The sequence below is a fragment of the Passer domesticus genome, chromosome 2 (genome assembly GCF_036417665.1).
Source record: "Passer domesticus isolate bPasDom1 chromosome 2, bPasDom1.hap1, whole genome shotgun sequence".
Taxonomy (NCBI): domain Eukaryota; kingdom Metazoa; phylum Chordata; class Aves; order Passeriformes; family Passeridae; genus Passer; species Passer domesticus.
The window spans coordinates 86,528,889-86,545,075 of NC_087475.1; the positions used below are offsets into that span (position 1 = coordinate 86,528,889).

At 42.8% G+C, this 16,187-nt stretch overlaps 1 protein-coding gene across 6 annotated transcripts in view; it reads left to right on the plus strand.

Annotated features, from left to right (window-relative positions):
- Positions 1 to 4,980, plus strand: part of NARS2 (asparaginyl-tRNA synthetase 2, mitochondrial) — a 48,588-nt gene extending 43,608 nt beyond the window's left edge. For 5 of the 6 annotated variants that reach the window (XM_064409722.1, XM_064409720.1, XM_064409723.1 and 2 more), the window contains one exon: positions 4,250 to 4,980. In XM_064409722.1, the coding sequence (XP_064265792.1) occupies positions 4,250 to 4,394 (145 nt within the window). In that variant the 3' untranslated portion in view covers positions 4,395 to 4,980. The remainder of the gene's footprint in view (positions 1 to 4,249) is intronic. The other variant, XR_010356572.1, reaches the window with a different exon arrangement.
- The last annotated feature ends 11,207 nt before the right edge of the window (positions 4,981 to 16,187 follow it).

A 16,187-nucleotide genomic window follows, 5' to 3' on the forward strand; every position in this document is an offset into this window, starting at 1 on the left:
CTAAGCAAGAGGATATTGTGGGTCTGACTGTTTCTAGGACAGTTTCAGGATTGCCTTGTTTGTGGGTGAATCGTAAGGCAGAGGCAACTGATGATCTAATATACTGCTCTGCTTCTTGCCATTCCTACCTTCTAGGAAGTTTTTCAAAAGACAGATAAAGTGACATGGTCAAACTCTATTAAGTCTTCTTCGGTACACTACATCTTTCCTGTTAGGCAAGTTTCTTTCCATACATAATATAAGTTGAAGTAGTATTTCACTTGATTTTGTAGTTATTTTATCTTATTTTCACACTTTTTCCTTTGAATTGTAGATGGAAAATAGCCCAGAGCTGTAGATTATTATTTTGGCTAAACTGAGAGGTCTGTGGAAATGAAGTGGGAAAGTTGAGTGATGAGGGTACCCTGGGAGTTCATTGATTTCTCTGTGACCAGGGAGTATTAAGTATATTGCCTTGTAAACAGGGGACTTGATCCTGTTTGCAGCCTCCAAGTGCCATCTTAAAAGTAACAAAGGTACTTTGTAATGAACAATATGTTCCCTTCACCATGAGTGTGAGCAGTGTTTCAGACAGTCTTCCTATGTGTAAGGCACTGCTTCCTTACTCTCATTATCTTCATGTGCTTCAGTGGAGACAGTTGTCTCATACTGAGCCCTTTACAGTCCAGGTACCCTTCTGATCTTCTGGTGGAACACTGGTGAAAGTACACAGTAGCAGAGCAGGTCTGCTGTCTGCTGTCTTCAGGTGGATGTTACTGTGTTGCTTTGGCCCTGCTCCTGCTCTGGATGAAGATTGAGCTGTGTTGGGCTCTTTAACTTACGCTAATCTTTGAAACTTGAATGTCAGAGTGTTCTGTTGGGTTCTTGTGTAGCAGGGTAAAAAGTAGGAGTTGGGCTTAGGGAAAAGTAGCACTGCTGAGCCACTTGGAGCCCATGGCCAGTGACTACACTCACCTCATCCTTTAACCTTCTTCAGGGCCCAGTGAAAACATGTAGCTCATCACTGTCCTTGGCAGCCACCTGGTCCTATTACTCCTCTTTTGGGAAGAAATTGGAGTGCTGTGCTGGGGCAGACAGGCAGGCAGAAAGCCAGGGGGGTTTTCTTGCACACACACCCAGTAGAATATTCAGTTTCATAGACTATAGTATCTTTGTTCTTTCAGCCTTATTTTATTCAAACTGGCCACAGAACCTTCAGCATAGCAAGGGGATTGCATAAAAGGTTGAGATTATATTTGTTTTGAAGAGACTGAAAAGGACACATTCTGTTTATGAATGGTCAGTAGGAGAGCACTGCTCTTCATAGTGCCTTACTGTGCAACACAGGGAGCTCACAATGATGATAAGAGAATATAAATCTTTAAAAGGATGAATGGAAATGTTCTAACATGGCACATAATGAGTTCCTGGAATTCATTGCTGGCGGATGTTGTTACAGCACACACTTTAGCAGGAGTCAAACCTCTGAAGACCTACCAGTGCTCAGGTCTAGAGCAGGAACACCTGGGCTAGCTGGGGTCGCAGAAACTTACTTCTCCTGTGGAATAATGCTACACAGTCCAACAGTTGCCAACAGAGTGCTCAGCTTACCTCTTAAGTATGAGCTACTGGCAAAAACAGCTAGACTAGTTCATGACTCTTTTTGAGGTGAGAATCATCCAATGTCTGTACACTACTGAATGTAGGAAAACCTCAGGGAGCATTTTCCAGCCTAAAGGGATTTTTCTCTTCATCTGCAGGCAGTTACTTTTTCTTTCATCTGTGAAGAATGGAAAATTTCTCAATTCTTCTGCTTCCTCTATGCACAGTCATCAGAAGGGATTCACAGTCTTGATCCTCAGCACATTTAATTCAATGGACTTTTTACATTAACTTTGATGGGTTTTGTTTCGCTCCTTTTGCCAAAATGGCTTCTCAAAGTGCTTTGAGATCTACAGATCAAAGTCTTGGATAAGCAAGGGTAGAATTTATTATTATTGTTCATCTGGAAGTAGCTGAGTTATTTCATCTTCTTACAATGACTTTATAAACTCTGTTGCCAGCAAAAAGGGAGAGAAGATGCTGGGCTTAGTCTCAACTGCCTTTGCAAAGGCTGATGCACTTACAGATATCATCAGAAAAGTTTGTGCTGTTACTTGTATTCTTGGCTACAGCTAAAGTCGTTACCTTTGGCAGTTCTGCTCAGAACACCTGAGCTGGGTCAGACTGATCTGCCATGGGCAGCACCCCTATCCCTCACATTTATGAGATCTTTCCTGTTTCATGAGTCACCACCCTCAGCATCAGGTCTGCCCATCACTTCCTTGCAAACGCTTGTAAAGCTGCACAGCAGAGCTCCCCAGGAGCATTCGGGGTATTTGCAGAGACTCAAGGTCTTCTTAATGCAGTCTGTGTAAAGTGGGTAGAGATGAAGACCACCATGCTGTTGCACAGCCTACGTGGTTTTATCCTGAGCATAATCCTCATCACAACATGTGGGGTGCATACACCAAGCCTTAGCAAGCCAAGCTAACACCCAGCAGCACAGAGAGAAAAGCACATGGGTCCCAGTCATCAGAAAACATGTCCCACTCTTGGGCCGGCTGTTCAACTTGCAAACTGCACTTTGAGTGTCAGTGCTACAAGGGAGGAGTAAGCTCTGCTTCTCCTTTTGCTGTTTGTGCAGTGGAGGGGAGAGGAAAAACACTGGGGGGGGGGGGGGAAACTCAATATTGGATTGAGTGTAATAAATGGTTTCCCAAATTTTAACTACTGCTAATGAGCTGTAAGGGAAAAAAATGTTTCATGGTATGAAAGGCATACTGTCAAACTGAGTGACAGGGCAATCTTGCAGCTATAGAATTTGTGGGAGAGTTCTCTTATTTTGCAAGTAAGGGTGATCATGGGCATTACTTTATCTTCATTCTGTTAAAATACAGTCTTCAAGCCAAGAAAGATCGGATGTCCAAACAACTACACTCAAATATACATAACATATATTTTACATATTTATACATACATAAGTACATATACACACAAATATAATATTTCCTTGCAGTTCATTAACAGTATGTAAAACTTGGGAAGCAATTTATTGCAATCAATCCAATCTTAATTTCTTTCACAGTGTTCTGCCCCCCTCTACTCCACTGCATAAGTACTAAAACATATGCATTTATATTTAAGTGCACTTATTTTTTTTTAAGTGGGATGATGAAATATTCATACACCAAGATTAGAAGCAAGTAATACATCTGGAATCACTCAATCCCCTACTAGTGCATTTGTATAAAGAAGAATAACTTGGTGCCCTCAGCAACCTCAGAAGTGGCCCCACAAATCAATAGAAGCACTGAGATGTTTTTCACTTCTATTAAAATAAAACTGTTGGTGACAATTTATAGTTGCAAATACAGTATCACATCAGCCACAGTCCAGCTGGGAAATGAGTAACTATAGAAGAGCCATCATAATCTTCTTGACACCCATATACTCATAGTATCTGCTTCCACACATTTTCTGAGTTTTCTGTGCACAACAGGTGCTGTTCTGCAAAATAAAATATCTTGTTCCAGATCTCATTTTTAGAGAAGATATGTTCAAGGTGTTTTTTTCTGGCTTACTATAGAATAAATGAATCAGTCCGTAAGAGTGATTAGGGAAAAAGTAGCAAAAAGCCATTGTAATTACCTTAAAAGAAAAAAAAAAAAAAATGAAGGAATGTTGAGTAGACAGACAGCAAGACCTATTTAAGCTTCTAAAGAAATTACTGGAAATTAAATTACTTAGGCTATTGAAAAGCAAACAGAAATTGAAAGAATTTGCAGGACAGATTTCCACACCAACATGGCAAAGGCTAGACAAGCCCAAGCAGAGAGCATCACCTCCAGCAGTGGAAGTGCTTTGTGACTCTGTAGGAACCTGGGTTTTTGCCTCTGCTAGGAATATTTTAGGTACTAAAAATACAAAGGTGTTTCCAATATGAGCAGAGGTATGGTACTCAAGCTGTTCTTCGTTACCCAAATATGTTTTTGCTCCTAAAAAACATGCTGTAGTGTATTGGCAAAGCATAGCTATGCTGGTTTGAATGGGTTTAAACTTGGGGTTTCTGCTAATACAATTCTGACATACCCCTGACCAACTCAGAAATCACAGTGGTTAGGGTCAAAGGGAAGTAATTAAGATGGAAAGCAAAACCCTACATGAAAAGCTCACTTTAATAATGTCAGCATTACTGTGCTGTAAATGTAACTGTCTGTTTAAATTACAGGTATCTAGACCTCCGAAAATTTGGATCAGTTCCTCATGGAGGCTTCGGAATGGGGTTTGAACGCTACCTGCAGTACATCTTGGGAGTTGACAATATCAAAGATGTTATTCCTTTCCCCAGGTTTTCTCACTCCTGTCTCCTGTAGCTCAGCAGTTGACTCATGTGGAGAAAACCACTGGTGTAACTGTGTGTATGTAACATACCACGATATGACCGAGTGTGTTTCAGTGGGAAATCAAGGTAATTTTTATATCAATGAAACTCTTGGTCAATTTAATACTGGGTTATTGAAAATAATATATGTTCTGGTGAGATTATGGAAGGATACTGGCAGTTAATTTGATAGCAGCTCATGTCTTCAGTGCACTTTTGGAGAATTAATAAATCCCACTTAACTAAAGGGTTATGATTCTCATGAGACTAGTACATGCCATGGAAGTACTGAACAAGCACTGAAGGTAGCAGGGGGTTTTATGTGAAATATTAAGAAGGAAGTGTGACCTAAAATATTGTCATGGCTGTGATACACTTGCTACTGCTACAGTCAGAAAATGGCTACTGTAAAGCATGATTCTCTCCACTCCGAGTTAAAAGCAAATATTGTTTACCTTGGAAAAAGCAGCCAAACGTAGCAAGGAACAATGTGATACTGGAATTGCTGGAGTGAGTTTGTTGAATGATGTTTGATTTTGTGAATCATCAATAAAGATGTACACTGGGTTGTTTTATAACTCTGTATGGTTTCTTCTTCTGTTATAAAACTGTAGCTCTCAGCATGAGAGAGTTTCCTTCAGTGTCTGGTAGAGGTTTCATTTTCTGTATAACCAAATTAGTTGCACAACTTCTGCAGAAGGGATCTATTTTCTGTCTCCAAGAAAGCACATATTCATATCAGACAGAAATGTTCAGTTTGATGAGAGTTCATTCATCCATCCATCTCTTCAGAGCCAACTTGCAGTTCATGGTGGGGTTTTGTTGCTTTGCCTTTCTGCTCTTGTTATTGAGAAAATCCCTCATGTGCTCGTTGGACCAAGCAGTTTGGTCTGTATTGTGAAACAACCAACAGATGCTCCCAAGCATTGCTGTATATTAAGTAATTGCTTATCACTATAGGATCTGAACTCCTTGGCAGTCTCTAATGAGTTTATGCTCTCCGCTTCTCTGCCAGGTAAAGAAATACTCATTTCTGTTTCGAAGACAGTATTATGGGAAGAGCGAGTGATTTGCCTGAGGCAATTGGAAACCAGTGATTTATTTGGGACTTGAACTGAGGGTTTCCAGCATCCTTCTTCCCTTCCAAATGATCACAGCAAAAAAATCCAGCAAATTGTCATTTGCATAGTGCTTGCTACTCTGGAGCCCACTATGGCTGGAGCATAAACCATGTATGTAAAGAGGAAAAGCAAGGTAGTGACCTTACTGCTGATGAACCCCGTGTATATGGGCACACGCTATGAGAAGTGGCTGCAGGACAGCCCTGAAAAGTTCTTTTCCAATTAGATGCAAGAGATTGAAAAATTGTAATCAACTAGCACTGTACTGGTAATATTGCAGTCACAGTTCTCTCTGGTAAGGCTGTGTTATACTGCAGCTGCAGCATCTAAAAATACCTGTTTATGTCATGTGGCACCTGCCATGTCTCGGTGTGCTCCATGGCCGGGGTTTTTACCTGTTGTGATCATGCAAGCAACATCACCATGAGGTCATTACTTTGGGGGGGCTTCTTGTGTGCATTGAGACATCTCCTGCATATCAAGATTTTTTCATGTCTCCTTCATCCACTTGATTAGGCAGGTGTTAATTGTGCGTTTGCTGGTTTGCATTTCCCAGTACAGCCCTGAGTTGTCAAGTCTGGTTCCACAAAACAGTTTGAGCACCTGCCTTCCTTTTGAAACCACTGAGAAGTTCCCATATCAGACACTGAAGTATCTTCCTGCATTTGGACCATCTCTCCTTTAGTATGTTAAGTGTTATTGCTGGCCTTTATGTTTTGGAATTACTTCTCTGCAGAAAGATGTGGAAAGAGTACAGCTGCCAAGCAGCCCCATCATAGCATGTTCCCTAAATTACTTGGAATGAGCAGGTGTCCTTCTTAAGGTCCTTAGTCACTGATTCTGTCACAGTTGCTGTAAATGAAAGTGCCTGAACTAGAAGCCCATCTTCTGAGAATAGAGTGGGGTGATGGCAAAACATCTTCTGTCCACTCTGCTGTCAATCCCCAACAGCAGCTCTGGGCTGCCTCTGTTGGTTTTGGCATCAACAGGAGGTTGTTGATCCTGTTGTGAGATACCAGATCTGATGGGCAAGGCAGGGCTAAACAGAGACAGGTGAAAAACAAGATGTAAAAAGGAAGACAATGGAAGGTGCCAGAAAGTTCTAGGTTAATGTGACGTGAGTCACAATTTACAGGGAAGGACACAACTGCTTCAGACAGGTTTGCAGGGTGGCTGTCAGGGTGACAGGGCAAGAACAAACAACTGGTCTAATCCATATTTCATTCTTTGCCCATTTCAGAGGTTGTTGCAAGACTGAAGGTAAAGGTTGAAACTTTGATTTGCAGATAGGTAGATGTAAGTAAGAAAGAAGTAACAAGGATACACTGTGAGTGGTTTTTTGTGTGTTTCCAACTAGGTGTCCAGGAGGAGCAGTCTCCCCAGTCTTCCACATGTCCTGGTTCATTTCAAGGTGCTTGATGAGCTGGGTATCCAGTGAGCTAAAGGGACATTGCCTTTGTGTCTGAAAGCTAAAAAAAACTACCCCTGGTAATTTGGCAGATGAAGCAGGAGCTGAGCAGGGTTGTCCCAAGAGAGGTAACCAGATGGCTCAGAAGGGGAAGCAAAGGTTGTCTAGTCTTGGTAGCAGCCTTCAACATGTGCTGGTTTTGCTAGTGGTGAGAGAGAGAACAGGGTGAGGCCCTTTGCCTTGTGCTACTGCTCAGGGTTAATATTGAGATTGGCATTCTTGTGAGAAACTTAATTTATGGGTAGCCAGCAAGGGTGGGAGCCACTGTTTCCCTCCAGGCTGGCATTGTTCACCTCGTGCTATGTATATGTAACATGGACTGGTATTGCCAAGGAATGCAACATGTTTTTTCTGGGATTTCCATGGGGAATGTCATGTATTTCCTTTGAATCTCCCTTCTAGAATGAAACGGAAGTTAATCTGGAGGACAGGGAGGTCATTTCTCTTGGGCATGTAAGCAGGGAAATGCACCAAGATTTTCTTAATTTAAGCAGCTTTCCTTGCTACATCTTCTCTTAGAGTCTGCACCCTGACAGTGACTGAAGCTAGATAAAAACTGTGACACTTCTTCAAATAAGCAGCTGTTACTCTCTGCAGACAGGAATCACCTCTTAGGCGGACCTTGCAGTGCATAGTGTGTTTTTAGTGCTGGGGTGTTTTCAGAGCCGTTAAGAGTCATCTCTCAAGCCCAGGTGACCAGCACTGTCTCTGCTAGCATCATTTTGTAAGTATTTGTTGAAGTTTCAGTTACTTAGCAGCCCGTGCTTGCCTCTTTTCAAGTTTGTCCTCACTGAGCTTCAGAGGAAAGAATGAGTGTCATTGATTACTGCGTCAGTAGCTTTGCAATATCAGAACATAGTGATGGGAGATAAAAGAGCTATACCATAAACTTTGCATAACTAAATGCCAGCCTCTCAGAAGAGTGTTTAGAGGAAAACATCTGTTTTTTTTCACTTCAAGAATACCAGATAATCCCTTCACTTAAATTTTTAATGTGTAAGATCAAAGTATCCCAAAGTACTCTTATTTTTAATTGAAAAAATAATACCTGCAGAACTAACACCCTGTTCCAGTCTTCTCATTTTTAAATCCACAGCAGAGCAAATGCACACTCAGAAGCTAGGAGTAGAGATTGCTGTTCTCTCCTTTATGGTTTACGTTGTGATACTGTGGCAATGCTCAGATCCTGGGCTGTTGTACCTTCTGTACAAGCAGAGACAAAAAGGTACATGGGCCAAATGTTTAAACATCAGCAGGCCAGCACAGGGATTTTAGCTGAATTACCTGCATTCAGGCCCCCAGACCTGAGGGAAACACGCAGCAAGGTGCCCAGCTCAGCAGTTCTCTCTCTGGTTTATTTGGTAGCAGTTGCAATTTATAAGGCATCAGTTCTTTGAGGAAATGCCAAGACTTTGATGGGAAACGTAAAGTACAGTTTCGCTTGCTGGACTAATATTGATTGTTTTGGGAATAGCTTATAGATGTGTTCTTCCTCAGGGGTTTGAGGGGGGCTAATTTGCCAAGAAACACTTTTGTCATTGTTTCCATTAAATGTGTGTATAGAGATAAACGTGGCTTTGCTGTTGCTGAAACCAGTAACAGCCATTATGACTGTTGTTTTAGCCTTTACCTTACACTTAGAGACAAATGAGAGATGGGTCCAAAGGAGAAATAAGGCTTTGTATAAAGATTGACAGAGTTCTAATTTCCTCAGACCTAACCAAAGCTGCTAAAGCCACAAAAATGGTGGTCTAGGGGGTTAATTTATTGTTTTGTCTTACTGTTTGTTGCAGAGCCATGACCTTCAGAAGGGTTGTAAAGTTTTATGATCCTGCTGATAAAGAGACATATGTAATTTATTATATGAGTTCTTACAGACTTGGCTAACAACAAGTTTGACCCATAGTTCAAAGAAATTATGGCTCCCGTTGTTTTATGGCTGCTGTGCCGCAGTGTCTGCTGCACAAGGTGTACAGAAAAGATGCTGTAAAGGGAGAGCTTCCACATAAAGGGTGACAGGGGGACAAGACTGTATGGCCATTTAAAAGCCATGTACCAGCTACATCAGAAATTGTAGGCTCTATTGTGAGTGAAATACGGATGAAATTACCTTAGAATCCATGTTGCTCTTATTGCTGACACTATTTTACTGCAGAAAATTGAGGCCCAGAGCAATTAATCTGCTTGCCCAAGGTTAAGGAAGATGTGCGGCAGAAGCATGGAACTGACCCAAATCAACCAAATCCCTGCTTGGCGCCTGCTCATGAGACTTCCCTTTATTTGCCTTTGGGTGCACTGCCACACCAGAAACAAGGCAGGATGTTTGCAACTGATCTGGTTTCAAACACATTTTTGGCATTTCTAAGATCCTAGACTGTGCTTCAGTGATTTTTATCTATCCCTGTATGTCCCGAGGCCTTTCAGAGACAGCAATCCTGCTGTTTATTTTTTATACTTTTACAATTGATTTTTTTCTGAGTAATTTGAGGCAGCCTAAAGAGTAGATTCCTAATTTTCTTTGCAAGGCTTAATCTTGTGCTTTGCTCTTCATTGGTATCTGTCTATCTTACTGTTTTCAACAGGTTCATGTACTGCTACTTGTGCTGAAAGAATGGAGTTCAGAGTTTTCAGAAGTCACTGATCATAGAGGTTGCTGGCAAAAAAGTATGCAAACTGCTCAGAAAAAAATGAATGTGGTTTGGTAAGACCACATTGGTAATCATGTAAACATTTAAGTTTCAGTACAGGACTATTCCCTACTATCTGTCATGGCTTCAAAACGAGGCTAGATTTCCAGTCACAGTGGAAAATAATTACACTTCACTGACGCAATATTTTTTAGTAATACTTCCATGGTGTCTTCACCTTCAAAGCAATTTTTGAGCAATAATACCAGTATCTTTAATGGCCCTTTGAAGATCCTGGGCTCTCTGTGCTCAGTACTGTGGTTAAGCTGTGTGAAACAGGCATATGATCCATATTTTTCTGAGACTCCAGTCTCCTATTTTCTGCTTGTCCCCCAGCTTTGCTGCTGCTCCGTTGGTGAACATGTAGCCATGGGCTGCGCATCCAAGCAGGAGACAGCTGAACTCCCACCACAGCCGACTCAAAGGCTGACTGACCTCTCAGTGTCAGTGCTGCCAGGGCTGTTCACACAGCTGGGACACTCCAGGTCAGTGACAGATGAAGGGACTTGCCAGAGGCTGTGGAGGGAAGCAAGAGTCAGGATTAGGGTTTCATTTCCAGCCCTGTCAGAGTTAAGAACAGGTTTCTCCCATTTCTGCACAAAGTTACAGAAACTCAGTACTCAACTGGTAGCCAGTTTGCAGCTCCAGGAGATGCAGCTGTGAGCACTTACCTGCTGCAGAGATTCTGTCATCACTGTAACTGAGGAGGTCTCCTTTTGGCAGGTTGGGCTCACATGATGGCATCTCTCTGAAGCACTTGAAATGACCTCTGCAGCTGTTTAGTATAAATAAATCACCATGTGCTTTCAGGCTGGCTCAGCAGTGTGTAAGTGGCGTCATAGCTGCTGAGATGGGGCTCTGCACAGCAGCTGGAGTTCTTGGAAAGGCGTGCTTTAGGTGCTTCTCTGTAAGTATGCATGGGTGGTGCTCTTCCAGATCACCCTACAGGGCTGAACTTTGCCACCTGCAAAACTTGAATAACCACACAAATCGAATCTGAGGGCCTGGTTTATATAGTGGCTTCAAACAGTCTTTTCATTCCATTATTATTAATGGCATTAATAAATTATTAGTGTTCATGGTGATTTAGGAAGTATAAGGTTCAAGTACTTAACAAATTTCATGGGCCTATTTGTTAATGAACTTGATGGATGACTTGCCAGGCAGGATTATGTTGCCATGTCCTTGGAGTACATGCTAAAACACGATGTTTTTATCCCTGCGTTACTCCAGTCCCTAATTGAGATCCAGTACCATCTGTAACAGTGCTGCCATGGATAAAAGGAAGAAAGTTTGTGCTAAACCCTCTGAGATAGAACATTATGAAGTGTTCATTTCCCAGATCATTAGAAACTTAAAATAGCCATCTGGCCAAAACCAGAGATGCATATGCCTGCAACTACAGCTTAACAGCATTCAGCTGGGAGGGTGGCTGCTGTGTAGCATTTGAGACTGGAAACTGCAGAGCAGCTTTTGCTCTGATCTCAGCAAAGTCTCTTCACACTTTAGACTTCTAGGAGATGTCTGTTTAAAATACAATCGACATCTCAGCCAGGAATATAATAACACACTCTAGATGGCCTGAAATGCTTTGAAACCACAAGGGCATATATCCCCTCCATGCATTCCTCCAGTGACTATTTTCACTGTTAAAAAAGTCCTGTATTTCAGTCTTTTTTTTGCCTGGCCTCAGCATCTTTCAGGACTATATCAGTGTGTCTTAACTGTCATTATTTGAGGAGCATTACAAAAGACAACAGGCTCTTGAATTTGCAAAATTTGACCTAAAGCATGATGGCTTTCACCTGCTTCTTCCATGACTTAACACTGGTAGCAGCTGGGGGGTCTGAAAATAAGGTCTTTATGCTGCTGGCTTTGTTACATTTACCAGATGCCCCTTTCTCACCTTTAGATTACCTGCAGTAGAGCTATAGGTCTGCTATGGACACAGCATTCTGTATATTCCTTGTTGTCAGATGGTGATGTAGAGTGGAAAATAGAACCTGTGGGAGTCCATCCTCATCAGCCACTCACTCCTGCTCATGGTCTCAGCTTCCCTACTTGTATAGTTAGAATACTAAGATTTATAATTCTAAAAGCTCGCATGCATAGTAGGTCTGTGTTCCAGTAGTTTAGCTCTAGGTTTGCACGGTCAACAATTGTAAACAAATGTAGAGATGTATATTCTCAGTAATTTACACTTTGTAGAAGAGGCCTGGACATAATACAACAGCAATGACTTCCTTCTTCTAATAGAATTTTTAGTTCATTATATTGGCTGTACAGGGAAAGCTCATATCCTGAGGGGTGTCACTGGAAGGAGGAGTAGGGGGAAAGCATCTGTTTTTATTCTGGCTTCTGTTTTCACCAGCAGATATAATGGCACATGACCGTTGAGCCAACAGTAATGCAGTTACAAAAGTCTTCAGAGTTACTGCACCAACCAAATTAAACTTGATTACATCCAATTATGCTGAAAAACCAGACAACAGCTCTTAGCTTGGGGTGAAGTAACTTCTTGCAATCGCATGTGGGGAGGCCTTGCAGGGTGTCAGGAGGATAATTGCTCGTTTGCTCTACCACAGAGCACCATCTGCTCTTGAAGTAATGCCTAAGGATGTGAGAGTACACCGGGGTCGGGTAAGCAGGCAGGGCAGCATGGCAAAGATTTCTCCCTGCCTGTTTTATTATCATTTGTTTTATGGATGCTTGCCCTGGGTCCAGCTGCGGTCAAAGCCCCATTGTGCCAGATAGTGTCCATAGAGGGAGTCCTTCCTATGCTGAGCTGCCGGTCTCATCGGGGAAAAACAAAGATGAAGCGGCCTTTATGCTTATGTCAGAATAGTGTCTGTGTCTGGAGCATTGCCTGGTGCACTTTCCACCAAGCAGTTGTATAATGGTTTTCTGTTTTGAGGAGGTGAGAAAAAAAAGGGAAACCTGGTTTCCCTCACTTCCATGGTAAAAAACAGCAAAAAGGTGGGGGGGGGAGAGAAAAAGGTAAAGGTAGCTGCCAAAAATGTGTCTGGATCCAGGCAAGAGAGTTTGCATGAGGAGCTCATCCATCCTAGAAGGAAGCACCAGGCACAAAAAAAAAAAAAAAAAAAAAAAAAAAAAAACAAACCCCAAACCTCTACCTGGGTGCAGAACTGAGAAATGCATTAGTAGTGTTCTGCCCCAGCTCAGCTCCAGGCAAAGTTATTTCTAAGTGTCTAGTTTGGTGAGAGAAGTGGCACTGGGCTTCAGTGTTGACTGAATAGGAAGTCTTCTTTAATAATCTTCAAGTGTCCTCCAGCTGCATCCACAGACACTATCCAGCTCAGCACCCCAGGCCCCTCCCTATCCTGCCTGGGGGGTCTGTATCCATTCTGGGTGGGATGTGCTCATTCTGGCCAGGATCTCCAATAGAGAGAGGACAAAGAAGGACTCCACACAAGCCTATGTGCCTTGAACACTGCTGGCCTGCAAATCATCTCTTCTCTGTTTCAGGCCTGTATTAAGGCATCAGAGCTCTGATGCCCCTGTCTTTGCCACAACACTCTACTGAAGATGCTTCAAACTGTCTCATTATCTGATCAAAGCACCTTGTGCTACTATTCCCTCTGCTCATGGAAAGCAGCCAGTGCTGCTGGAGCTGCTGTCTGTCACAAGAAGGAAAGGACTGTCTTGTGGTTTGGCTTCAATTGCAGTCGTTCTGCAGGGCTTGCTGTGCTCTTCTATGGAGGGAGGAAAGCTTGAAAAGAGTTGAGTTCTTGAAAGAGGTGATTTTTATTTTTTTTAACCTTGAAAATTCTTAATTAAATCAAAAAGCTGCTCCCATCCTGCTCTGCTGCAGGGACTGTTGCATGAAGATAAAGTCAGGTCTTATTGTTGTGGAGCTGGATCTCAGGAGACTGAGCATTTGCTCAGAATTAAAAGCAGGCAAGGAGCACCAACAGCATGGTAGATTTTTCAAGCTTTTCCTTCTCCAGCCCCCCCAGCCTGTTTCGGTTTATATTAACCGCCGTATAGGGCATTTCCAAGGGATTTGTGCCTGGCTGGGGTAAGTAGCCCGAAGCGTTTCAGCCAGCTGGTCCCTAATCCACAGGAAATGCCCGGTGTCTGCATCCCGACTGCCTGCACCCGAGAGTGGGAGCGAAGAGAATTGCTCCGCCTGCAGCTTTCCCGTCTGCCAGCAGATGGCACAGCTCATTTGAATAAATTTGGAGCAGGACGGAGTAGCCGTGGACATTGTGGTTTCTTTCTTAGAAGTTCTGATTTTTCGGTTTCAGATATGAACAAGAAACCACACTGAAGGTTACGATTAAAAACCCCAGAGGTTTCTGCAGAAGAAAGTGTCACTTTGTCGTGCACCCCAGCACGTTAAAGACAGTACAAGGGCTTTTTCTTAGAAAACTGTTTCTCTCTCAGCCTTACCCTTGTTCAAGGAATATTATTTCTTACATGGCATCTCTTAATTTCTCCCTTGCTATGTCTGCTAATTCTGCTGTTCCTCCTTCAGTTGCTTCTGCTGGCAGAAATGGATTCTCAATGGCTTCGCATAACTCCCTTGTCAGGTTTTTCCAACACAGGGATGTGGTTTTCACACAGTTTTCCGCCAAGGCTGCTGGCTGTTAGCTCACACTCCAGAGATTTATGCAGTCAGCTGGGGCCAGCCTGAGTTCATTCTCCACTGCCGCTTGGAGGAACAGCTTGAAGTTGGTAAAAACTGTTACGAACGTGCAAGCGCTGCCAAATCGAGCTGTGCTCATGACAGACATCATCTTTAACTCCCAGGGGCACTGAGGGTAGTATTTGTGTATCTTCCTGGCCAAAAGCTTTAAGGAGGGCCAGCATTATAAGGCGTTGTAATGTGACATGCATTGGATCATATGTAATCTGGTAGCCTGATGCCAGAATTAACTCACTGTTCCCACTCTGCGTACAGCCACAGTGGAATTGGGGAGGCACGTTCACGTGCAGCATCTTTGTCTGAAGCATTTTTCTGCACAGAGCTTATATTACAGTTGGACTCGATCTTGGAGACATTTACCAACTTTAATGATTCTGTGATTCTGTGTCACATGTGAGAACAGCAGCATATTCAACTGTACAGAAAATGCAACCCATTTCCCATCCAAAAGTCCCAGCAAACTGAGATACCTGTCAGGTATCACGAAAAGCATGGTAATAGAATTCTCAGGGGCACTTCATGTTTCAGATGCTGTTCGGATATATCTTGTGATATAACCAAGTCAGTAAATGGGATCCAGAATAGGGGATGAGCGGAGAGAAGGAACAGTACATCAAGGGAGCAGGGTAATAAACCAAGGGCTGTCATACAACATGTAGAATAATTAATTCCAATTCACACAATGATAATTATGGAGCATTTCTTTAAACATCCATCACCCAAATGAAGTCTTCCAACTCTGTGTGGTGGAAGTTGTTAACATAAAAATGCAGACAGGGTTCTCTGCAACTGGTATTCAAACTGATACCACTTTGCATTGGTGTCAGTATGAGTGAATTCCTAACCTGTGAATCATTAACATACACCATGGGATAGTTTTGCATGATACCTCCTGATCATCTGTTCCTAATTAAGTGTTTCTAAATCCCCCACCAGCCTCCCTGAATTTTCTGTGTGTTTTGGGCAGATCTCTCAAGTACAGGTCACCAGGACACAGTTTATTCTGTGAATGCACAAAGTGCCTCTAACCCAGGAGAGTTTGCAGGTGAGACTCTCGCTGTCGTGCAGTGTAAATTGATATGGCTCCAGTGCACTGAATAAGGTGATGCTGGCTGAGCCCAGCACAGATCTGGTCTCTCCATCCTCCCCTGCTCTCAGCCCCATCACACGCACTGCATTGGCAGAGATGGGCAAGCTGATCTGAGCATAGCCTCTTTCTGCAGAGATTGCTCAGCACAGGAATAGGCTAAAGCCCTTCCTTTGGGTAGTGAGAAGGTAGAAAAATCTTCCTATTTAGCCTTTGCATTTCACTGGCAGAAAAACAAAGCTGTTGAGAAAATACATTCCTAACAAATGACCGACTTGTTCTGTAAGGGGTTATTCCCCTACTTTATGTATTCACAAAGATGATAAACAACATATGGCTTAACCATGCTGTCCCCATCTTGAAAATAGGTGTTGTTCCTACCTCCCAGAGGCACTGCAAGTTGCAATTACTGCTCTGAAGTGTTGCAAGTTCCCTGCTCGAGCAACGTTATATAAAGGTTGTTGTTGTGTGACATACAGTAGCACATCCAGCCAGCGTGGAGTTGTTATTGCACCAGCTACAGCACAAACACATAAGGAGGGATCATCCCTGCCTACAGAGGTTGGACAGGCAGGGAAGCTGAGGCAGGGATGACTGAATGTGCCCGAGCAGGTTTGGGGCAGAGCTGTTGTATAGAGACAGGTCTTAGAAATTCATCCCTAGCAAATTGTTGTGTTTTCCACATGAGCGTGGGCTAAGAGGACTTAGTTTTTATGGGTGCCATGCCCAAGTTCTGCTTTAAAGGGTGCAGTG